Source organism: Choloepus didactylus, chromosome 8 (genome assembly GCF_015220235.1).
Source record: "Choloepus didactylus isolate mChoDid1 chromosome 8, mChoDid1.pri, whole genome shotgun sequence".
Taxonomy (NCBI): Eukaryota; Metazoa; Chordata; class Mammalia; order Pilosa; family Megalonychidae; genus Choloepus; species Choloepus didactylus.
Genome location: NC_051314.1, coordinates 122,072,573 through 122,099,387, shown reverse-complemented (window position 1 = coordinate 122,099,387; position 26,815 = coordinate 122,072,573). Strand labels below are relative to the sequence as shown.

Here is a 26,815-nt window from a genome sequence, read left to right as displayed (position 1 = left end):
TGCAGATATGTAATATGTTACATATGTAAGACACTATTCTAGACATACATTTGAAATTTTTACAATGACCTTCACAATGGAAGAACCTGGGGGAACTATAAAATGTCTTTCAACAACTCCTCAGAGGCTCTTTTTAAATCTAGAACATACAAGATTACTTCTGAATGGCCTATGGAACTGTGAGGTTTTCATCTGTCTGTCCACACTTCAGCTGCCACAGCACCAAAAGAAAGGCCTGAACTTAAGAGTTTCCCAGAATTGGGGGAAATGAGAGGCTTGATGGATAGGCAATTCCAATAAGCTGGAAGAGCCTGCAGACAAGTTTGTTCTGCAGCATCTCATTAATCCATGACATGAGAAAGGACAGAAAGAAACTAGCATAGAGTAGGAGGAACGAGACCATAGTTTTCAAGGCATTTATGTGGGCATTGGTGCAGGGATCTCTGGGTCCTTTGAAACAAGCTGTGTATTCTAGAGATGTTTCCACAGAGAGAAGATTAATAGCGGAAAAGAAATCAGGGCCTCAGTAAATGGGATGAAGGTGAACATAGTCATAGTGAATAATGTCAGACTAGAAAATATTCTGGAACTCCAAGTGTTTCTTTCATACCGATGCAACCAGTCATTAAAATATATGTTTATTTGTATCAGACTTAAAAACAAGAAGACTAAGGTACCTAGCATTATCACCAGAATCACTTCTTTTTTAACTCTCCACTTCAGGTGGGGAAAAACTGGGCTGGAAAAACTGGCTATTTTGAGCATATAAAAGATGCTGAGGATCATAACAAGCCAGTGGCTAATGTGACTGGTAACTATCCAAGCAAAATTAACAAATCTTACTTCTGTTCCAGGAATAAATAAGCCTGAATAATGTAGAGATCTAAACTAATTTACTGATATCTCCCAGAGAAGACCAGTTCTGGAGATCGCCAAGACAGTGAGGATTTGATCAATTGAGGAGAGCTTTCTTCTATTTGCCCAGTCGAGGCAGTTTATGAGTACTATGAATCCATTGCCCAAATTCCCAGTTATGAACTCTGCAATTACAATTAGGGTGAGGATATCTGCAGTTCACTTTCCATGTCAGAACAGAGAAAGCTCAAATCCTAATATCACTATGGGTGATTTCCTGATCTAAAATGCTACAATATATCCTTGAATATGCAGTTACGTTCTTCTTCTCTTCCTCTTCTTTTTCCTCCTCTCCTTCTCTTCTTTCTTATTCTCAAATTGTAGGCCCAATGACAAGTTAAAAATATCCAACCTTTGATAATCAATTGGCAAATAGCTGTTCTCAGGAAATCTTTGCTTTTGTCCAATTGCCCTTCTGAGCACTAACTAACATATTTCTGTCCTCACCATAGACCGAAATATTTCACAGATGATTATGAAGCAAAAGCCAAACTCAGGTATGCTAACATGCAAATAAAGACATATTCTCTTTCATTGGTTTGTACTTTTTGCCTTGTCTAAGTTGTAAACAATTTTTTCCCACCAGCTTGTGTTTCGAGGTACAAAGATTCTAAAAATCTAATACATAGAATAAGTAGCAAGTATGTACATGGATCTTTCATGTCTAACATCATTATCACTGAGGATTTATAGAATACTCAAAGGCAGGACTATGTTATCTCACAAAACAGTCCTCAGTTACCTACAGAGCTAAACGCCAGATCAGGGCCGATGTGAATGAAGAGAATCTCATCTCCATAGCACGTCTTTCTCAGCCCTCACCACTCAGGAGTGCTCACCACCACACCCCCATAGGCATCAAATGCCCTCTGATGTATCCATCTTCCTCTCATCTTTCTCTTCTAAAACTTAAAAGTGAACAAGAGAGAAATTTTTAAAAATCAGCAGCTACCACTGCAGAATCGCATCATGACATAAATTTCAAAAGTGGCAGCCAAGTAAAGAAACAGGAAAATGTTGTGAAGATCTAAGATGCTTGATCCCACCCCACCCCACCCCACCCCCAAGCAGTACTGAGGAAAGAAAGTGAATTAGCAAAATGCTGAAAATGTGGACTGAGGAGGTAAATAGCAGACACGGTAAACGTTCAGGAAATACACTCTAGATAGATGCCACGACACACCACCAAGGCAGAGGCAGGCAGGGTGGACTGGCTTGGCTTCTACCAGGCCCTGGGAAGAGGTTGAGAACAGGACAGATTCCATAGGAATGGAGACAACCCTGGGCCATGGAGAGCTCTTGGACGGGACTTTTATGGGATGACAGCAGAACCCAGGTTCCCAATAAAAGGTGCCCTAGGCCCCAGAGAAACTCTGTACTCTAAACGGCAACCAGCATTCTCAGTGGTCCTTAGGGAAAGGCACTCCATTCCTAGAAGATGCGTGTCATTTCTACAGAAGAATTTCCGCACATTGTTACCCAGCAAGACAAAGTCTCGGTTAAGAACAAAAAGGGAAAAAATGTAGCAACAGGAAAAGGAAGACAGGTAGGAGTAATTAATTAAATGAACAATTAATATTTTACAGCTTTAAATATGAATTTTTATAATAAAAGATAAAATACTGGTCAAAATATTTCACTGGTATGAAATAATTAGAATAATCAAACTCACAGAGACAGAATCTAGAATACAGATTACCAGGAGACTGAATGGGGGTGGGGAATGGAGAGTTAATGCTTAAATTGTACAGACTTTCTATTTTAAATGATGGGAAAGTTTTGGTAATGGATGGTAGTGATGGTGGCGCAACATTGTTAATGTAACTAACAGCTCTGAATTACATATTTGAATGTGGTTAAAAGGGGAAATGTTAGGTCAGATAGATAGATAGATAGATAGATACAGATTCTACTTGGGCAAATCTTTACTTTTCCTAATAATTAAACTTTTAGTCTCTGAGAGAGTATTCGTGTGTGTTTGTCTGTATCAGTGTCAGTTACTTGTGTCATGGTGGAAGGAATTCCTGCATGGAATTTAATTTGTTGTTTGCTGATGACTTGATTTGTTTAAGTGAGCAAAAAGAAGGAAATTCAACCACAATGCAGGGTATCTATATAGCCATATCTTCAACTGCCTTTATGTCTATAAACATACTTATATCTATACCTATACCTATATGTATACCTATATCTGTACCTAGAGCTATTAGTCTATTATCCTTTTTAAATTTATTTTATTTTTTACTTTTTTTTCTTTATTGGAGAAGTTGTGGGTTTAAAGAACAATCATGAATAAAATACAGTATTCCTGTATACCAACCCACCACCAACATCTTGCATTCAGGTAGAATATTTGTTATAATTGATAATAGCACATTTTTATAATTGTACTACTAACTATAACCCATGTTTTAATTTAGGATTCACTGTTAGTGTAGTGTACTTCCATGGTTTCTTTTTTATTATTCTGTTACCATATATACAATATAACATTTCCTCCTATTAATCACATTCAATATATATTTCAATGCCATTAATTGCATTCAAAATGTTGTGCTATCATCGCAACCATCCATAGCCCAAAACATTTCCATCATTCCAAATAGGAACCCTGTACATTTTAAGCCTTAACTTCCTGCTCCCTATCCCGACTCTGTCCCCTGGTATCTTATATTCTAGATACTGATTCTATGAACTTGCTTATTCTAATTGTTTCAAGTCAGTGAGATCCTACAATATTTGTGCTTTTCTGCCTGGCTTAATTCACTCAACATGATGTCTTCAAGGTTCATCCATGCTATCACATGTATCAGGACTTCATTCTTTTTTACAGCTGAGTAATAGTCCATTGTATGTTTATACCATGTTTTATTTACCCATTCATTGGTTGGTGGACACTTGGGTTGCTTCCATCTTTTGACATTGTGAATAATGTTGCTATGAACATTGGTTTGCCAATATCTGTTCGAGTCCCTGCTTTCAATTCTTTGGGGTATATACCTAATAGTGGGATTATCATGTCAAATAGTAATTGTATACTTAGCTTTCTGGGGGACTGCCAGACTGTCTTCCACAGCAGCTGCACAATTTTATATTGCCAGCAGCAATGTATGAGTGTTCCTATTTCTCCACATCCTCTCCAACACTTGTTATTTTCCATTTTTTTAAATAGTTGCCAATTTAATAGGTGTGAAATGGTATCTCATTTTGGTTTTGATTTGCATTTCCCTTATTGTTAATGATGTTGAGCATTTTTTCATGTGCTTTCTGGCCATTTGTATGTCTTCATTGGAGAGATGTCTGTTCAAATCTTTTGCCCATTTTAAAAAAAAAAAAGCATTGTTGGTCTTTTTGTGTTAAGTTCAAGAATTTCCTTATATATTCTGGATATTAAACCTTTAGCAGATACATCGTTTCTCAATATTTTCTCTATTGTGTAGGTTACAATTTTACTTTCATGACAAAGTCCTTTGAGGAACAACAGTTTTTAATTTTGATGCAAGCCCATTTATGTATTTTTTTTTTCTTTTATTACTTATGCTTTGGGTGTAAAGTCTAAGAAAACTTTACCTAACGCAATGTTCTGAAGATGCTTTCTTATGTTTTCTTCTAGGCATTTGATAGTTCTAGCTCTTGTATTCAGGATTTTGAAACATTTTGAGTTGGTTTTTGTATAAGATGTGAGGTAGGGGTCCTCTTCATTTTGCAAAGACAGATTCAGTTTTCTGGGCACCGTCTGTTGAAAATACTGTTCTTTCTCAATTGAGTGGTTTTGCCCTCTTGTGAAAAATCAGTTGGCTATAAATGTGTGGCTTGATTTCTGAGCTCTCAATTCAAATCCATTTTTCTATATGTCTGTTCTTGTGCCAGTACCATGCTGTTTTGATTACTGTGGCTTTGAAATAAGTTTTAAAATCAGGAAGTGTGGGTCCTCTAACTTCATTTTTCTTTTTCAGGATGGCTTTAGCTATTTGGAGACACTTATCCTTCCATATAAATTTGATGATTGGCTTTTTGAAGGTTGTTGGAATTTTGATTGGTATTGTGTTCAATCTATAAATTGTTTTGGATAGGAGTGACATATTAATGATACCCAGTCTTTCAATCCATGAACATGGAATGTCTTTCCATTTATTTAGATCTTCTGTAATTTCTTTTACCAATCTTTTGTAGTTTCTATATACAAGTGCTTTACAACCAAGGTTATATTTATTCCTTGATATTTGATTATTTTAGTTTCTATTGTAAATGGAATATTTTCCTTGATTTCTTTTTCTTAGTGTTGATTGCTGTGCATAAAAACACTACTGGTTTGGGGTTGTAAATCTTGTACCCCACCACTTTGCTTAATTAAACCATTAGCTCAGGAGCTTTGCTGTGGATTTGAAAGGATTTGCTATATATCAGATCAAATCATCTGTAAATAGGGAAATCTGGATTCCTTTTATTTCTTTTCTTGCTTAATTGCTCTGGCAAGAACTTCCAGTACAATGTAAAATAACAGTTGTGACAATGGGCATTCTTGTCTTGTTCTTGATCTTAGAGGGAAAGCTTTCACTCTTTCACCATTAAGCGGGATGTTAACTGTGGGCATTTCATAAATGTCCTTTATCGTGTTGAAGAAGTTTCCTTCTACTCCTAGTGTTCTAATCATTTTTGTCAAGAAGACTTATGGGGATTTTGTCAAATGCCTTTTCTGTGTCAATTGAGATGACCATGTGGGTTTTTTTTTTTTTCCACTTCATTCTGTTAATGTGGTGCATGACATTGGTTTTCTTATGTTGAACTAATCAATTGCATACAAGGAATAAATCCCACTTGATCATGCTGTATACTTCTTTATATACTGTTGGATTCATTGAGGGATTGAGAATGCCTTCTTGACCAAAAGGGGGAAAAGAAAGGTAACATAATAAAGTTTTAGTGGCTAAGATATTTCAAATAGAGTTGAGAGGTTATCCTGGGGTTTACTCTGCTGCATGCTTCAGCTAGATATTACACATGGCCACAGCATACCAAGGCCAAATCAACAGTAAGTCTGAAAATCCTAAAGACTGCCCAGGTGTCTATCTGAGACTCTATAAAAATTTCACTCACTAAGTTTATTTTTCAGAAACTTAAAACCTCTGGATTGTTCCTATGCTAGATAAGTCCCAAAACCCAGAGACAACAGCCTCTTCAAGAACATCAACCAGCTGCATCTCCCTTCCCCATAATGTTCACACTCCTTTTCAATATGAACAAGTTAGAGTGGCCACTGCCCAGATATCCCTGACAACTGAGACAGTGATCAAGTGAGAGGGAAGAGTAGCAATGGACAAGATGGGATTTAACAAAGGATTATGAATATTGAATAATTATATAGATTTTTTTTTTTTAGTCTCTAAAGTATTAGAAGAGCTAGAAGGAAATAATTGAAATTGTGGAACTGTACCCCATAACATTCTTTGAAATTCACTCTATAACTACTTGTTAAGCCATACTTTCAAAGTTATGACATTTCTGTATGTGTGTTATATTTTACAATAAAAAATGTTAAAAAAAGAATATGTTTAAATTTCCATACACATGGAATTTTCCATTATCTTTTTATTTTTGACTTCTAGCAAAATTGAATTAACATCTTATATCATAATTTGTATATTGACAACTTGTGAGACCTGTTGAAATTTATTTCATGGCATTTATATGGAAAATTTTGGTAAATGTTTTGTATGTGCTGAAAATAATGTGTGTTCTGTAGCTTTTGCATATTTTTCCATACATCCATTACGTCTATTTTTCAATTGTGATGTTTAAATCCTTTAGGCTTCCTGAATTTTGTCATCTTGTTCTGAGTATAGACTATTCTGAGTATAGACAACTATATTTCTCTTTGAATTATTGTCAGTTTTTGCTTTATATATTTTGATACCATGTTATTTGGTGTATACAACACTAAAGTTGTATTTTCATGATGAATTTAACCTTTTTATTAATATGAAGTGATTTAACCTACCCTAATGTGTTTTTCCCTAAAGCATAGTTTGATATTAAAATAATTATTCTAGCTTTTCTTTGTTAGTGCTTTGTATATATGTTTCTAAAATTTACTTTTAACTTTTCTGTATCATTAAGGTTTAGATATGTAAATAGCACAGTGGTAGTGAAATAGTAGTTAGGGCTGTTGTCCAACATTTCATGTCTTGTAGGATTCTAAGAATTGTATTCTGTAGGATTCTTGTAGGAATTCTCCTTCCTCCCTGAAGTTCTGAAAAGAACTCCAGTAGAAATGAATTGATTAGTGTTACCATCAAGAAACATATTCTGAGTTTGGATTGGCTGGTGAGATGAGGTCATTGAAATTGATCATCCTGTTCTTTCCCTAGTCAAGGGAGTGGTAAATTCTACAGTTAATAACACAATGAAAATGTTCTCCTCTGTATTTGGCCTCTCTTCAGAGCCAAAAATCCCAGATTTTATAATAATATCTCATTAATTAAGGGACTGATAAGTAATAATAAAGTGCTGGAGAGGATGTGGAGAAAGAGGTAAACTTATTCACTGTTGGCAGGAATGTATAATGGTGCATCCACACTGGAAGGCAGTTTGGTGGTTCCTCAGGAAGCTAAGTATAGATTTGCCACATGACCCAGCTATTCCATTGCTAGATATATATTCAGAGGAACTGAAAGCTAAGACACTAATGGACATTTGTAAACCAATGTTTATAGTGACATTATTCACAATTACCAACAGATGGAAATAGCCCAAATATCCATCAGCTGATGAGTAGATAAACAAACTGTGGCATATATATGCAATGGAATATTATGCATCTGTAAGAAGGAATGAAGTCATGTTGCATGCAACAATGCAGATGAAACTTGAAGACATTATGTTGAACGAAATAAGTGAGAACCAAAAGGACAAATATTGTATGATCTCACTAATATGAACTAATTATAATGAGAAAACTTTGGGAGTTAAATTCAAGAGCATAGGTTATCAGGAGATAGAAAGTGGGAAGAGATTGCACAAATGATGCTTAAGGAATACAGAATGTTTAATATGGTTGATTGTAAATGTTTAGAAATGGATAGCATAATACTGTGTGATGGTAACACTATACTGTAAGTATAATTAACAATGCTGAGTGTGAGTATGGTTGAAAGAGAAAGGCTAGGGTCATGTATGCCACCAGAAGGAAAGCTCGAGGATAAAACCTGGAACTGTATAACTTAATGAAACATAGAGTAGGAGATGACTGTGGTTAATTGTATAAATATAAAAAAGTTCTTAAATGATACTAGGGTGGCATATGGGAAAAAATACAATTAATGCAAACTAACAGTAACATTGTAATATTCTTTCATTAATTGTCACAAAGGCACTGTACCAAAGCCAAATGTCAATAACGGGGGTGGTGGTGAAAGGAGTATGGGATTTTTTTTTGGAAGAAATGAGAATGTTCTCATACTGATTCTGGTGGTGAATGCATAACTATGAGCCATTGATTATACACTTACGATAGAATGTATGGTATGTGAATAAAATTGTTTTTAAAAAAAGAATTTGCACAAGAAGCCTACACTCCGCATTCCACACATGAAGAATCTGAGGGTCATAAAGTTTGAATAACTTCCTCAGATCACACAGTCAAAATATAAAATACTTGAACCTGGCTTCAAAGTCTATATTCTTTTTAACAAGCTACCTCTAGGTCCTATAACCCAGTACTGAGGTTATAAAATATAAAGGCCAGAGAGAAGGGGTGGGGCAAGATGGCGGAGTGGTGAGGTTTAAGTTCTAGTTACTCCTCCAGGGCAGTAGGTAGAAAGCCAGGAACTGCGTGGACAGGACACCACAGAGCAATTTGACTTTGGACATACTTCATACAACACTCATGAACACGTGGAACAGCTGAGATCAGTGAAATCTAGGAACTGGTGGTGCACAGCCTGGAAGAGGGACCCACTCGCAAGACTCAGGGGCCATACGCCAATACCAAGGACTTGTGGGTCAGTGGCAGAGACAAACTGTGGCAAGACCGAGCTGAAGCATTAGACTATTGCAGCAGCTTTAAATCTCCAGGAACACCAGGGAGATTTGATTGTTAGAGCCGCCCCCTCTCCCTAACTGCCCAGACACACGCCCCAAATATATGGCTGGCAACACCAATTACACACGCAAGCTTGGTACACCAATTGGACCCCACAAGACTCACACCCCCCACTCACCACAAGGCAAAGTCGGGGAAAACTGGCTTGAGGGGAATAGGTGGCTCACAGATGCCACCTGCTGGTTAGTTAGAGAAAGTGTACTCCACGAAGCTGAAGATCTGACAAATTAGAGATAAGGGTTTCAATCAGTCTATAAACCCTAAAAGAACCCTATCAAGTTAAGCAAATGCCAAGAGGCCAAAAGCAACAGAAAATTTTAAAGCATATGAAAACACCAGATGATATGGATAACCCAAGCCCAAGCACCCAAATCAAAAGATCAGAGGAGACACAGTACTTGAAGCAATTAATCAAAGAACTAAAGATGAACAATGAGACCATGGCACAGCATATCAAAGACATGAAGAAGAGCATGGCACAGGATATAAAGGACATGAAGAAGGCCCTAGAAGACCATAAAGAAGAAATTGCAAGAGTAAATAAAAAATTGACGATCTTATGGAAATTAAAGAAACTGTTGACCAAATTAAAAAATTTCTGGATACTTATAGTACAAGACTAGAGGAAGCTGAACAACGAATCAGTGACCTGGAAGATAATAGAATGGAAAATGAAAAAACAAAAGAAAGAATGGGGAAAAAAAAAATCAAAATGGACCTCAGGGATATAATAGATAATATAAAACATCCAAATATAAGACTCACCGGTGTTCTAGAAGGGGAAGAGAAGGGTAAAGGTCTATGAAGAGTATTCAAAGAAATTGTTGGGGAAAACTTCCCAAATCTTCTAAACACCATAAATACACAAAGCATAAATGCCCAGTTTACTCCAAATAGAATAAATCCAAATAAACCCACTCTGAGATATATTCTGATCACACTGTCAAATACAGAAGAGAAGGAGCAAGTTCTGAAAGCAGCAAGAGAAAAGCAATTCATCACATACAAAGGAAACAGCATCAGACTAAGTGGTGACTACTCAGCAGCCACCATGGAGGCGAGAAGGCAGTGGCATGACATATTTAAAATTCTGAGAGAGAAAAATTGTCAACCAAGAATTCTTTACCCAGCAAAGCTCTCCTTCAAATTTGAGGGAGAGCTTAAATTTTTCACAAACAAATGCTGAGAGAATTTGCTAACAAAGACATCTGCCCTAGTTGAGATACTAAAGAGAGCCTTACCAACAGAGAAACAAAGAAAGGAGAGAGAGATATGGAGAAAGGTTCAGTACTAAAGAGATTCAGTATGGGTACATTAAAGGACATTAATAGAGAGAGGGAAAAAACATATATGACAAACATAAACCAAAGGATAAGATGGCTGATTCAAGAAATGCCTTCACGGTTATAACGTTGAATGTAAATGGATTAAACTCCCCAATTAAAAGATATAGATTGGCAGAATGGATAAAAAAAATGAACCATCAATATGTTGCATACAAGAGACTCATCGTAGACACAGGGACACAAAGAAATTGAAAATGAAAGGCTGAAAACAATATTTCATCCAAGCTACAGCCAAAGAAAGCAGGGGTAGCAATATTAATCTCAGATAAAATAGACTTCAAATGCAAAGCTGTGATGAGAGACAAAGAAGGCAACTACATACTAATAAAAGAAGCAATTCAACAAGAAGAAATAACAATCATAAATGTTTATGCACCCAATCAAGGCGCCACAAAATACATGAGAGAAACATTGGCAAATCTGAAGGGAGCAATGGATGTTTCCACAATAATTGTGGGAGACTTCAACGCATCACTCTCTCCTATAGATAGATCAACCAGACAGAAGACCAATAAGGAAATTGAAAACCTAAACAATCTAATAAATGAATTGGATTTAACAGACATATATAGAACATTACATCCCAAATCACCAGGTTACACATTCTTCTCTAGTGCTCATGGAACTTTCTCCAGAATAGATCATATGCTGGGACATAAAACAAACCTCAATAAATTTAAAAAGATTGAAATTATTCAAGGCACATTCTCTGACCACAATGGAATACAATTAGAAGTCAAAAACCATCAGAGACTTAGAAAATTCACAAATACCTGGAGATTAAACAACATGCTCCTAAACAATCAGTGGGTTAAAGAAGAAATAGTAAGATAAATTGCTAAATTTATAGAGATGAATGAAAATGAGAACACAACATACCAAAACTTATGGGAATCAGCAAAAGTGGTACTGAGGGGGAAATTTATAGCACTAAATGCATACATTAAAAAGGAAGAAAGAGCCAAAATCAAAGAACTAATGGATCAACCGAAGAAGCTAGAAAATGAACAGCAAACCAATCCTAAACCAAGTAGAAGAAAAGAAATAACAAGGATTAAAGCAGAAATAAATGACATAGAGAATAAAAAAAAAAATACAGAGGATAAATAGCACCAAAAGTTGATTCTTTGAGAAAATAAATAAGATTGACAAGCCCCTAGCTAGACTGACAAAATCAAAAAGAGAGAAGACCCATATAAACAAAATAATGAGTAAGAAAGGTGACATTACTGCGGATCCTGAAGAAATTTAAAAAAATTATAAGAGGATACTATGAACAACTGTATGCCAACAAACTGGATAATGTAGAGGAAATGGACAACTTCCTGGAAACATATGAACAACCTAGACTGACCAGAGAAGAAACAGAAGACCTCAACCAACCAATCACAAGCAAAGAGATCCAATCAGTCATCAAAAAGCTTCCCGCAAATAAATACCCAGGGCCAGATGGCTTCACAGGGGAATTCTACCAAACTTTCCAAAAAGAACTGACACCAATCTTACTCAAACTCTTTCAAAACATTGAAGAAAATGGAACACTACCTAACTCATTTTATGAAGCTAACATCAATCTAATACCAAAACAGGCAAAGATGCTACAAAAAAAGGAAAACTACAGGCCTATCTCCCTAATGAATATAGATGCAAAAATTCTCAACAAAATACTTGCAAATTGAATCCAAAGACACATTAAAAAATCATACACCATGACCAAGTGGGGTTTATTCCAGGCATGCAAGGATGGTTCAACATAAGAAAATCAATCAATGTATTAAAACACTTAACAAATCATAAGAGAAAAATCAAATGACCATCTCAATAGATGCTGAAAAAGCATTCAACAAAATCCAACACCACTTTTGATAAAAACACTTCAAAAGGAAGGAACTGAAGGAAACTTCCTCAATATGATAAAGAGCATGTATGAAAAACCCACAGCCAGCATAGTACTCAATGGTGAGAGACTGAAAGCCTTCCCTCTAAGATCAAGAACAAGACAAGGATGCCCGCTGTCACCACTGTTATTCAACATTGTGCTGGAAGTGCTAGCCAGGGCAATCCAGCAAGACAAAGAAATAAAAGGCATCCAAATTGGAAAGGAAGAAGTAAAACTGTCATTGCTTGCAGATGATATGATCTTATATCTGGAAAACCCTGAGAAATTGACGATACAGCTACTAGAGCTAATACATAAATTTAGCAAAGTAGCAGGATACAATATTAATGCACATAAGTCAGTAATGTTTCTATATGCTAGAAATGAACAAACTGAAGAGACACTCAAGAAAAAGATACCATTTTCAATAGCAACTAAAAAAATCAAGTACCTAGGAATAAACTTAACCAAAGATGTAAAAGACCTATACAAAGAAAACTACATAACTCTACTAAAAGAAATAGAAGGGGACCTTAAAAGATGGAAAAATAATCCATGTTCATGGATAGGAAGGCTAAATGTCATTAAGATGTCAATTCTACCCAAACTCATCTACAGATTCAATGCAATCCCAATCAAAATTCCAACAACCTACTTTGCAGGAAAAGCTAGTAATCAAATTTATTTGGAAAGGTAAAATGCCTCAAATTGCTAATGATACTCTAGAAAAGAAAAACGAAGTGGGAGGACTTACACTCCCTGACTTTGAAGTTTATTATAAACCACAGTTGTCAAAACAGCATGGTACTGGCACAAAGATAGACATATTGATCAATGGAATCAAATTGAGAATTCGAAGATAGACCCCCAGATCTATGGCCGACTGATCTTTGATAAGGCCCCCAAAGTCACTGAACTGGGACATAACAGTCTTTTCAACAAATGGGGCTGGGAGAGTTGGATATCCATATCCAAAAGAATGAAAGAGGACCCCTACCTCACACCCTACACAAAAATTAACTCAAAGTGGATCAAAGATTTCAATATAAAAGACAGTACCATAAAACTCCTAGAAGATACTGTAGGGAAACATCTTCAAAACCTTGTATTAGGCAGCCACTTCCTAGACTTTACACCCAAAGCACAAGCAACGAAAGAATAAATAGATAAATGGGAACTCCTCAAGCTTAGAAGTTTCTGTACCTCAAAGGAATTTGTCAAAAATGTAAAGAGGAAGCCAACTCAATGGGAAAAAATTTTTGGAAACCATGTATCTGACAAAAGACTGGTATCTTGCATAAATAAAGAAATCTTACAACTCAATGACGATAGTACAGACAGCCCAATTATAAAATTGGCAACAGATATGAAAAGACAGTTCTCTGAAGAGGAAATACAAATGGCCAAGAAACACATGAAAAATGTTCAGCTTCACTAGCTATTAGAGAGATGCAAATTAAGACCACAATGAGATACCATCTCACATCTATTAGAATGGCTGCCATTAAACAAACAGGAAACTACAAATGCTGGAGGGGATGTGGAGAAACTGGAACTCTTATTCATTGTTGGTGGGACTGTATAATGGTTCAGCCACTCTGGAAGACAGTCTGGCACTTCCTTAGAAAACCAGATATAGAGTTACCCTTCGATCCAGTGATTGTACTTCTCGGTGTATACCCGGAAGATCGGAAAGCAGTGACATGAACAGATGGCTGCATGCCAATATTCATAGCAGCATTATTCACAATTGCCAAGAGATGGAAACAACCCAAATGTCCTTCTACAGATGAGTGGGTAAATAAAATATGGTATATACACATGATGGAATACTACATGGCAGTAAGAAGGAACTATGTCGTGAAACATATGACAACATGGATGATCCTTGAAGACATAATGCTGAGCGAACTAAGCCAGGCACAAAAAGAGAACTATTATATGCTACCACTAATGTGAACATTGAAAAATGTGAAACAAATGGTTTATAATGTAGAATGTAGGAGAACTAGCGACAGAAAACAAGGAAGGGGGAATGATAACCCAATAAGAACAGATAAGTTATTGTGAGTAAATTTAACGTTCTGTGAATGCCCAGAAAAGTCTATGGTCTGTTAATTTCTGATGGGTATAGTAGGAACAAGTTCACAGAAATGTTGCTATTAGGTTACTTTCTTGGGGTAGAGTAGGAACATGTTGGAAGTAAAATAGTTATCTTAGGTTAGTTGTCTTTTCTTATTCCCTTGTTATCATTTGTTTGAAAAGTTATTTTATTGTATGTTTTTCTAATTTTTTTATATAGTTGATTAAAAAAAAGAGTTAATTTTTAAAAAATGAAATATATATATATATATAAAAGCCACTTTTAATTCTAATCTGAAATTGTGCCTGATAGACTAGAACTATCTGAGGTGATTGGACAAAAGAGCAAGTTGAATGGCATTAATTCAAAAGCACAGCAAACAATAAAGGGCCTCTGCCTCAGTTTCCAGAGATCCTACTTGGCTCATCCCAGGCTCTCTAGGGTATGCCTCTAGCCAATGCCTCATGGTACCATCAAATACCAAAACAATATTTAGAACTGTCTTCCCCACATGCCTCTTTCCTTAACAAACCAGTTTTATTAATTGAAAAAAAATTCCTGATAGAACAGCCCACAAAGTAGCCTTGAAATGAATCTTTAAATTACATCTTCCATTTTTATTTCTCTCAATAATATTATTATATCCTTCAATATAATGTCAAGGAAAGTGCTGCTCCCCCTTTTAACATATTCTAGCTCAACTTTGGAGAACACTTCTTCATAACTGAAAATGCTGAAATTAACAAAAATGTTTCAGTAAGTTTATGCAGAGAGGGGGGCATGAGAAATAAATACAGAGTAGAACATAAGAAAACAACTTACACATTATAGGTGTCAGATCCTACCAGGAGAAATTGTGTCTAGAAGCAATCAATCAATCAATCAATCAATAAAAATAGACAATTATCATTACTGAATTCTACAGGAAAAAAACTCCCAGCTGAGAATTTTGCCTTTGAATGTCAGTCTGGTTTCGTTCTCAGGATTACCCAACTTTAACTTCCATCACTCAGGAAAGAGTTTCTATAAGAAACAGTAAGTGATATTAGAGTTGACAGACTATTCTTGAAGAGTAATATTGTAGGTCTATATTCTCAGATATCATTCAGCATATAAAAATGCATCTGATTTTATTATAAATGTGTGAAATGTATACATTGTAAATTATAAAATTATAAATATGTATATATTTATTATTAGTCATACAGACAAGATCTTATTCCAAGGATATGTTTTTAAAATTCAAGAAAGTCAGGTGGGAGAAGATGGGAATAGTTTTAAAAATTCCCCCAAACATTGTTAGAACACTTAACTTCCTCTATTTACACTTTATTATGTTTAAGTTTCCTTTCCTTTTAGAAAGCACTTCCTCTGTCCCCAAACCCTAAGAGAGCAGCTTGCTGTTCCCTAAAATTATGGTAAATGAATGTCCTAAAGGATAGACAAATTTTATTACTTTGCCAAATGTCAATATCACCTTGTTAGGAGATGATAAAATGCTGTAAACTATGATAAGAATTGACACAATATAAATTTAAAAGATAAAAAAAAGAAAGAAGTCCCCATTCTCTTGGCTTTTATATGTGCTTCAGTGCTGGGACCTTGGAAGCCTGTGGTACTGAACTTTATTCTCTTGATGTATCTCCAAAGAGAAAGAAATCACAGAAATGATGCTATGGAAGTAATTATGAGGACAGTGATCTCAACATTGATGAAAATTAAGAAAAGAATGCTTTGAGTTTCATACATTTTGATCATCAAGTATTGATCCTTTCTGGATTTAAAACACCAGGAATTATGCTATTACTGGGGGGCAAATAAGGAAAATGAGCAAGGGCCCCAGAAAAATAATAACCACTCTGTTGTCTACTTCAGCCAAAGAAAAAGAGAATGGAAAAAAGCAGCTATCTTCAGGAAACAGAATGTGCTGAGGCATGTGTCAAAGCAGATTCTTAAGTGGTTGGTCACTATTCCAAGTAAAATATTAACTTTTTCAATTTGATCAATGTTATTTGAATCTGAAGGGAGTTATCAGTAAAAATGAATCAATTAGTATTATGTTTCACCAGCAGGTGAGGATGAGGTTAATGAAGCTGACTTTCCTGTTTCTTACCCAGTTGGTACATTTATTATCCCAATCAATCCATTTCCCCAAATACCTACTGTGGATTCCACAGTTAAGACAATCAAAAAAGATGTCCTTTGTGCCTAACATTTCTTCTGAGTGAAAAATTACCATCTCAAATATCACTGTTGATGAATTGATGGATTAAAACTAAAATTTTTTGTGGTACTTTTTTGTTTTTATTGTGTCTTCCATTCCATTTCAATAAACACCAGCTTGTGCTATCACACTGGGCCTAGCCAACATTGTGAAAACCATTTCACTTCCTTTAAAATGCCTTAGTTTGTGATTTCCTTACCAATAAAAGAGGTCTTTCTTCTTGTATAGTAATGCCTGCTGTAATTTTCCATATTCTAATATGAGTGAAAGGATGAAATTTAGTTTGCTTAGATGCAAATGGAGAAAGATTCTCTTTCAATGTCTCACCTTCTGCCCTACCCTAAAATACACATTAAGAAAACATAAACATCACCAAATAGGAGTTTCTAAGAGCCGTCTGCAGAAATAAAATTGTAGCCAAAAACTGATATTAGAAATGGAAATTCAGCAACACAAAAAGCACCATCAGAAAGAAAGAAAAAGTAAAGCACCAATAAATCAACTCTAGTAGGATGAAAGAAGATAGCCAGTTGCAAATAATTCATAAATTGGGAAAACTTGACAAAAATGAATGTCAATAATTAAAGTTTAAAAGAAATATATTACATTTTACCAGAAGAATTTTTATTTTGTTAATTACAGTAATATTGATCAATATTCTCTAGGTTAGTGCTTACACATTACAATGTATTTTTATGCTTGATTTCTCATTTACTTCTCAAAACCATCATTTAGTAGAGTTAGAAGAATATTCTAACTAAAATGTATAAATTAGGGATCACAGAATCTAAACAGTTTGCCCAAATCATGCAGCTACATGTGACAGATCTGGTCTAAAATGAGGTCTTTTGATCCAGAGTAGAACTCTTACATTTTTGCTACATTCACTGATCTATCCAAAATGACACATGTGCTTACATGTTTAAAAAACTGAAATTATTTCTGACTGATATACAGTCCCTTGAGATTCAAGTTTCCCAAATTAAAGTCCCCAGATATCAGATTTAAAAGATATTTCCAGAAACAGAAAATGTTAGATATAAAAGATATTCTCTGAAACTGCTTATAGTTTTACTGATAAAGAAACTTGGGAAACCCCACCTACAGTACTTCCCGTTGCATATTAACAAAGTACATAGGAAGTCTGGGATAAAGAAAACTGATTAATTTTGCTTAAACCAACTGTGCCAGTTTGAATGTATTATGTCCCCCAAATGCCATTATCTTTGATGTAATCTTGGGTGGGCAGACCTATCAGTGTTAATTAGATTGTAATTCTTTGAGTGTTTCCATGGAGATGCACCCCACCCAACTGTGGGTAATGACTCTGATCGGATAATTTCCATGGAGGTGTTGGCCCGCCAATTGGGTGAGTCTGAATTAATTACTGGCACACTATATAAGATCAGACAGAAGGAGCGAGCTTGCTACAGCCAAGAGGGATGCTTTGAAGAAAGCACAGGAGCTGCAGATGAGACACAGATTGAAGACAGCTAATGAAGGCAGACTCTTGCTCTGGAGAAGCTGAGAGAGGACAAATATCCCAAGTGCAACTAAGAGTGATATTTTTGAGGAACTGCAGCCTAGAGAGGAACATCCTGGGAGAAAGCCATTTTGAAACCATAACTTTGGAAGAGACGCCAGCTGCGTGCCTTCCCAGCTAACAGAGGTTTTCTGGACACCATTGGGCATCCTCCAGTGAAGGTACCCAACTGCTGATGTGTTACCTTGGACACTTTATGGCCTTAAGACTATAACTGTGTAACCAAATAAACCCCCTCTTATAAAAACCAATCCATCTCTGGTGTTTTGCATTCCAGCAGCATTAGCAAACTAGAACACCAACATTACTAAAAATTACTTAAAAATTGAGAACTGCCTCTTTGTAATAACCCTTAACCACCTGATAAACCAGTGATCTTCAAAACTTTAGAAAATGCTGCTCTGTATCTCTCTTAAAGATGTGGGGCATTCTAGTACATTGATGTATTTGAATGGTTTTAAGCAAAATAAAAGTTTTTAGGCTTATAGATTAATGTTAATAATTACACATATATCTAATTTTGTGTGTACATCTGTAATTATTTTATGATAAATTGTTAGAAATGATAAATTGCTATACAAAATATAGCAAATATATATTGTATTTTATATATATATATATATATATATATATATATCTCACATATATGTATGTGCAGATAGATACAGGCATAGGTATAAACATAAAGTGTAGGTATATTTATACTAAATTCCCCTCCAAAGGGAATATCCCACTATATGCACCTACCCGCAGTGTATGAAAGAGTTTCCATATTTCTGGCTTTGCCTGGTTTGGGTACCATTTTTACATTTTTAGAATATATTTTAATAATAGAAAGATGGTCCCCATACTCTGTATCTTTACTCATTTTCACTTTCAGTCTTCTTCTAACTATTCATTCTCCTTTATTCTTCTGGGTAAGTCTTTGAGACTACAATGTTTCCCAGACCTTTAACAACAACAAAAAAAAAAAAAAAAACTGGGGAAAAAAAAAGAGAAAGGAAATTTTGCTGTGATACCTTATATACATGACTGAATGTAGAAAAAAATTGATGTCACTACAACATAGTCTTCCATCTAACAATATGATCTTTTATTAAGTGAAATAATTGTCATTTTTCTCTCCACTTATATAATCCTCCTTTTTAATGACTTGTCTGTACTTATTTGTGGGTGTCAAGATGTGTAATTTTGCTAATTAAGCTAAAATTGGACTTCTGACTCAAGCTGGGTTAATTAAAAGCTCTTTCCCAGACATTTTAAATTTATCAAATTTTATTTTATAATTTATGTTTTTTGTATCTTCCATATAAAGTCTGTCTACCTTAAATTTGTAAAATATTCTATATTTTCACCTAATAGCTTCAAATTTTGTTATTCAAATTTAGAGCTTAGTACCTTTAGAATTTTTTTATAGTAAAAATTATTCCTTTGATTTTTCTCCATATGAAAAGTCAAATGTCCAAACAATTTATTGCAGAACTTTAACCTACTAATTTTTCTTTTTTAAAGCATTCTTTTATTGTGAATTTAACATATTTACATAATATGTGATAACTTTCAAAGTACAATTCAACAAGTAGTTGGAGAGCAAATTTCAAAGAATGTCATGGACCACAACTGTGGTCATGGATCACAGTTCCACAACTTCAACTATTTCCATTACTGTAAAAATATGACATACATGTAGAAAGGTGTTAACTTTTGATATACAGCCCAACAGTTATATATGTAATTGCAAAAATTGTTATGAGTTACAGTTCCATCATTTCAGCTATTTCCTTATTATGCAATATAAGTTATATTAAGAAAGGTGAAGACTTTGAAAGCACAGTTCAACAAGCAGCTATAGAGGAAATCTCAAAGGATGTAATAGGCCACAGTTCCACCATGTTATCTACCTCCTTCCAGCTATTCCAACACCCTAGCATCCAAATATATAAAGCTTCAGTATTCACAGACCTTTGTTAAAACTTATCTTGTTTGTTGCTACCCCTTCCTCTCACTTAATCTCTTTCTCCATCCTCAGGTGTGTCTAGGCAGTGAGCACCATAACTTGCTCATATTGAAAGGGGGTGTTGACAGTATGGGAAAGGAGGCTGCATCTGATTGTTGATCTTAAGGAGGCTGTTGCCTCTGGGTTTTAGGACTTGTCTGGCATAGGAACACTCTGGTGGATTTAAATTTCTGAAAGATAAAACTTAGTGAGTGAATCTTTTACAGAATCTCAGGTAGGGACCTAGGAATTTGGGGATTACTTTTGGTAAAGGCATGGCATACTGTGGCTATTTGGGATGTCTAGCTGGAGCTTGTATAAAAGACACCTCCAGGATAATCTCTCAACTCTATCTGAGATCTCTCAGCCACTGTGACCTCAGCTTGTTTCCTTTCTTTTTTCCCCCTTTTGGTCAAGTAGCTATTTTCAATCCCTCACCGCCAAGGCAAGGCTCATTCCTGGGAGTCATGTCCCACATCACCAGGGAGATTCATTCCCTTGGGAGTCATTTAGTCAACCTACTAATTTCTAATCAGAATTTTAACATAAAACAAATTATGTATTGTGGTAGGGGACAGTCCTAGGGTGTCTGTCACCTTTCCCTAGGACCTACAAATGCATCCTGTGTTCAGGACCAGGTGTCTCAGCCTGGCAGGATAAAAATCCCCCAGTAGATAAGAAGACTGCTGGTACATTCCTTCCCCTAATGTCCCAAGCATATATAAACATTCCATGGAGATGGTCTGAGTCTGATGGACTGTTCTAGGACATTCAGATCACACCCTAATGGTATATCTGTCCCCAGCTGGGAGGGGGCAGTCCCTCCTCTTTGGCAGAAACAAACATAAGAGAGGTTGGTATGTGTAAAATATCTCCCTGCATAGGCCATGTATTGAGACCTGCTGGGTATGAGGAACCGACATCCACTTAGTGAAGCTGACTTTGCTCTGTCTCTTTTCTTCATGAGTAAAACATCTTTTCATCAGAGGCTTTTCATCATAGCTGTATTGGACACCTGTAGTGGAGTGGACTGACATCTCTTCAGGTATTTCTCCTTCTGAGCAACATATATGTACATTCCCTTGCCATTATCTCTTGTTGATTTTTTGTCTCTTTACATGCCAAAATTCCATTGGTTTCTTTTAATGCTTACTCCATAATATATCTTGAAACTCAAGAGAACACCCACCTTCTTCTTTTTACAGATTGTCTTGGCTATATTTGAACTGTTAATCATACATGTTTATTTTTTAATCAGTTTTTTTCAACTTCTAAAAAAGTTCCTAATGGGATTTTGCTCAACTTGCATTTATATATGAATTGATTTGGAAAAAATTACATGTTATATATTCAGTTTATCTATCTATGAACATTTATACAGGTTTTCTTTTGTGCCTTTTTTGGATATTGATCATGTCCCCCACAAAAGACATGTTCAAGTCCTAACCTCTGGTCTTGTGGGTGTCAACTCATTTGTAAATAGGACTTTTGAAGATGCTATTATTAGTTAAGGTGTGGACTCATTGCTGAATAGGATCACTGAAGATCCTATTTAGATGAGAACAAATTGAATCAGGATTGACCTTAATTCATATGATTGGAGTCATTATAAGCAGAGGAAATTTGGACACAGTCAATCAACAGAAGTCAGAAATCTGGGAACCAGAGGGGCAGACACAAGGAGAGGGAGGATTTCTCATAACACTGAAGACTGAGAAAAAGCAAGCCCTGCCAATACCTTGATGTTGGACTTCTAGTCTCCAAAACTGTGAGATAATAAATTCTTGTTGCTTAAGCCAACTCATTTTGTGGTATTTGTCATAGCAGCCCTGGCAAACTAAGATAATATTTCTAAAATTTTAAAAATAACTTCCACAAATTTTTGTTTTATGTATTTCTAAGCTATCTATATAAAAGATATATTTGTACATATACATATATATTCACTATTATGAATGTAATTTTTAAAATTTATATTCTATAATTTGTTATTGTTCATGATAGGGAAAAATGTTGTTTTTTAAAAAGCAATGATATATACAGCAACTTTGCTGGAGTATCTTATTCTAATACTACCTGTTGATTCTTTTGGAGTGTCCTTAAAGGCAATCATATATCTGGATATGGTGTGATTATATCTATTCAAGTTCTTAAATTAATCTCTATTTCTCATCTTATTACATTGTCTAAAATTGCTAGGGCAATGTTGAGTGTCTATATCTATTTTATAATCATATTATTTTCCCCTTAAGTCTATTAGTGAGTCAAATTATGATAGACTACTTTCTGTTAAATCACATTCACATTTCTGGGATCAATGTTTCTTAGCTATGCCAGATTGTTTTGCTTATATTTTATTTAGGATTATTGGACTTACATTATTAAGTGAGATAGCCCCATATTTCTTTTTTCTTGCACTGATTTTGTTCTGTTTCAATCCTCATTATGTAAATGGAGTAGTTTTCCTTATTTTTTGTTCTCTGAAATAGTTTTTAGAACATGATAATTTTCTCTTCCATGAAAATTTGGTAAAAATTAACCTAAAATCCTCTAGAAAAGATAACTTGTGGGATAATCACATAATTAAATTTCTTGCAACATTATTGACACATGAAAATTTATTATTTCTTCATAAGAAAATTCCTTTTTTCTACACTTTTCTAAAAATTGCACATTTTATTTGAATTTTTAATGTTTGGCATAAAATTATTCATTGAGTTATTTTACATTTTAAAAATGTCTAATCTCTAATTTTTCTACTCTTTAAAATATTTGTGATTTCTTCTCTTTCTGGATCAATTTATTTGGTAGTGGGGCCACAACTAATAATATTGAGACCATAATTGCTGTGCAATGGGATGGTTGAAATTGAATATAGTCAAATTTACAGAAATATTTCACAATAGTAAGATAGGTAGGTGTACCAGACATATTGTCATTTCAATTTGTGGAAATAAATATGTTATTGGACATGTGAATATACTCAGTTTGATTAACGATGATCTCCCAATGAACTGCAGTGGATGGATGATACATGTTATGTATATGTACAGTACTTTTCAAAAACAGTTTATACAAAAAGCCATGATCAGAAATCATGTGTTTGGATAATCCATGAATACAGAAGTTATCTACGGTGAAAATTTTTTTCATAAGGAAGTACATTAGTTTCCTATGTAAAAAATTACCACAAATTTGGTGGCTTAAAACAACACAAATTTATAACCTTATAGTTCTGCAGGTCACAAGTCTGAAATGGGTATCACTGGGCTGAAATCAAGGTGTCAGCAGGAATGCATTCCTTCTGGAGGCCCTAGGGAGAATCCGTTTCCTTGCCTTTTCCATCTTCTAGAGGCTACCTGCATTCCTTAGCTCATGGCCATCTCATAAGCAATCAATTCACTCCAATCTGTTTCCATAACATATCTCCTTCTCTGACTCTGACTCTCCTACTTCCTTCTTTCACTTAAAAGGACACTTATAATAACATTGTGCCCACTCAGATAATCCAGGATAATCTCCCCAAGGTCAGTCAATTAAGAAACTTAATTCCATCTGTCACCTTAATTTTCCCCTTGCCATATAACATAAATATTCACAGATTCCAGATATTTGGATGTGAACATCTTTGAGGGGTCATTATCTCCTAATAAGTACAGGAGGCCAATAAATTTATTTAAAAAACGGAATCATTGACAGTCTAACAAAAGATGTATATTGGTTTTATTGAAGAGTGCAGGTATGTGACAAAATTCATTCTATTTTTACTACAGAAGTTGAGAACAAGTATGCTAATTTTCCAGGATTTAATGTGGGCTTGGCCACGGGTGTCACATGTTCATTTAAAACCAGCTATATGCGAAGCTGCTTTGTCCCTTGACTTTTCAGTTGTGTAAACCTAAGTCTATTTGAGTTACTTTTCTCTGACCTGAAAAAAAAAAAAAAAATCATTGAATAATATTAGGAAACAACAGTCTGAATTATTTGACCTTCAATAGTTATGTTATGAAATGGACTTAGGAAACTTATGCCCAATTTGGTTCATTTCTCTGTACTATTCCACTGTATGAATTTACTATAATTATTAATCCATCCTTATGTTGATAGATATTTGTGGTATTTCTTTTTTGAGATATTGTGAATAATGCCACTGTGAACATTATTTTACATGTCCTTCGATGCACTTCTGTTAGGTATAAGAAGTAAAATTGTAGGGTCATCGTATATGATATTCTGACCCTCCTCACAGAAAAGAAAAGTTAAAAAAAATGTTTCAACTATATTTACCACTTTTACCTTCACCTCCAGTCATATGCTGTTATCCTCATATATTTTATTTGTTAGATATTTTAACCCTAGAAGGCATTGTTATTAACAGTCAATATTCATTTAGAATTTACCCACATATTTACTTTTTCCATTCATTTTCATTCCTTCTTGCATCTCCAGTTTTCTATTTGGAATAATTTTTCTTCTGTCTGAAGGGTATCATTCTGAATTTCCATTGATGAAAGAGCTACTATTCTTTTGAAGTATATTAAAAGTATAATTCCACTGAACTCTAGCTTCCATTTATTTCTGTTAAAATCAGCAGTCATTCAAATAGCTATTGCTTTGAATATAATCTCTTTTTTCTATGACCACTTTTAGATATTCTCTTGGTCATTGGTTTCCTGCAGTATCTATATGTGGATTTCATTTAGTTATCCTGTCTGGGGCTTGTTGGCTTCATATCAAGAGATTGATACAGTTTATCAGTTTAGGAAATCCTCAGCAATATTGTCCCTGCCCCGTAATCTCTCTTTAAAAAACTACATAAATATGTTATAATTTCTCAATGTAGACTCAATCTCTCTTATCCTCTAGCCTATATTTTCCATCTCCTTGTCTCTTTATGCTTCATTTTGCATAATTACATTCCAATTAACTAATTCTTCCTTTATGTCTAATTGGTTGTTAAATCTATTGAGTTTTTAATTCATGATTATTACATTTTTAAGTATTACTTTCAGGTGACAGAAGCAAACTTTGACTTTCCTTCTATAAATCATCTTCTATGGGGAAACTGAATAAAATAAAGGCATACTTTACTACATTGCATTTCACTTTATTGCTCTTTGCATATACTACATTTTTACAAATTGATTGCTGGTAGCAATGTTGCATCAAGCAAGTCTGTTGGCACCATCTGTCCAACAGCATGTGCTCACTTCAGTCACTGTGTTACATTTTGGTAATTCTTGCCATATTTCAAACTTTTTCATTATTATTTTATCTGTTATGGTGATATGTGATCAGTGATCTTTGAAGATACTACAATAAATGTTTTGGGGCACCACAAACAATGCCCATATAAGAGCGAACTTAATAGATATTGTTGTGTGTGTTCTGACTGCTCCATTGACCAGCCATTTCCCTTTCCCTCTCACCATCCTCAGGCCTCCCTATTCCCTGAGATACAACAATATTGAAATTAGGCCAAGTAATAACCCCACAATGGCCTCTGGTGTTCAAGTGAAAGTAAGAGTCTTCATAAGGCTGTATCTGCCATAAATAGTGATTCCTTTGATGCATTGGGAATAAGTAAATTGAAAACCTTCTGGAAAGGATTCACCACTCTAGATTCCATCAAAAACCTTCATGATTAATTGGAGGAAGTAAAAATATCAACATGAACAGGAGTTGGAAGATGTTGGTTTCAACCTTCATGGATGACTTGGAAGGGTTCAAGATTTCAGTGGAGGAAGTCACTGCAGATGTGGCAGAAACAGCAAGAGAACTAGAATTAGAAGTGGAGTCTGAAGATATGAATGAATTGCTGTAATCTCATGATCAAACTTGAATGGATGAGGAGTTGGAGGAGCAAAGAAAGTGATTTCTTGAGATGGAATCTACTCCTGGTGAAGATGCTATGAACATTGTTGAAATGACAACAAAGGATTTAGAATATTACATAAAGTTAGTCAATAAAACAGTGGCAGGGTTTGAGAGGGTTGACTCCAATTTTGAAAGAAACTCCACTGTGGGTAAAATGCTATCAAACAGCATCACATGCTGCAGAGAAATCTTTTGTGAAAGGAGGAGTCAGTGGATGCAGCAAACTTCATTGTCTTATTTTAGGAAATTGACACAGCTGCCCCAACCTTCAGCAACCACCACCCTAATCAGTCAGCAGTCATCAACATTGAAGCAAGCACTCCACCAGCAAGAAGATTATGACTCACTGAAGGCTCAGATGATGGTTAGCATTTTTTAGCAATAAAGTATTTTTAATTAAAGTATGCATATTGTTTTTTAGACATAACGTTATTGCACACTTAACAGACTATAGTAAAGTGTAAACATAACTTTTAAATGCACTGTGAAACCAAAAAAACATTGTGTGACTCATTTCATTGTGATATTCACTTTATTGAGGTGGTCTGGAACCAAATCCACAACATCTTCAGGGTATGCCTACATTCATAACAACAATCTCTTTTTAGAAAGCTATTTATTTTTAGTATAGACACGAAAGTGGTAACAATCTCCTTCTTTTCAAACTAAATCATGGATTAGTCACTCTCCACAAATTGGAACAAACAGGCAATGGATGTGACAAGAGTAGCTTTTCTTGGATGGTGGCTAGTTCACTGTAAGGTCCTTGTCATAGGTTCTCATTATGAAGTAATTCAGAAGCATGACTTGATCTCAAAATGTCATTCAAATAAACAAGATACAGTACGTCA

General features: G+C 35.0%; 1 protein-coding gene across 1 annotated transcript; it reads right to left on the bottom strand.

Moving 5' to 3' along the window:
• Positions 1 to 241: 241 nt before the first annotated feature.
• On the bottom strand, positions 242 to 18,893 carry LOC119542897 (taste receptor type 2 member 13-like). Its single transcript, XM_037847495.1, is given in 3 exon segments — positions 242 to 474; positions 477 to 1,067; positions 18,839 to 18,893. Coding segments are annotated over 3 exon segments (879 nt in total).
• Positions 18,894 to 26,815: the final 7,922 nt, after the last annotated feature.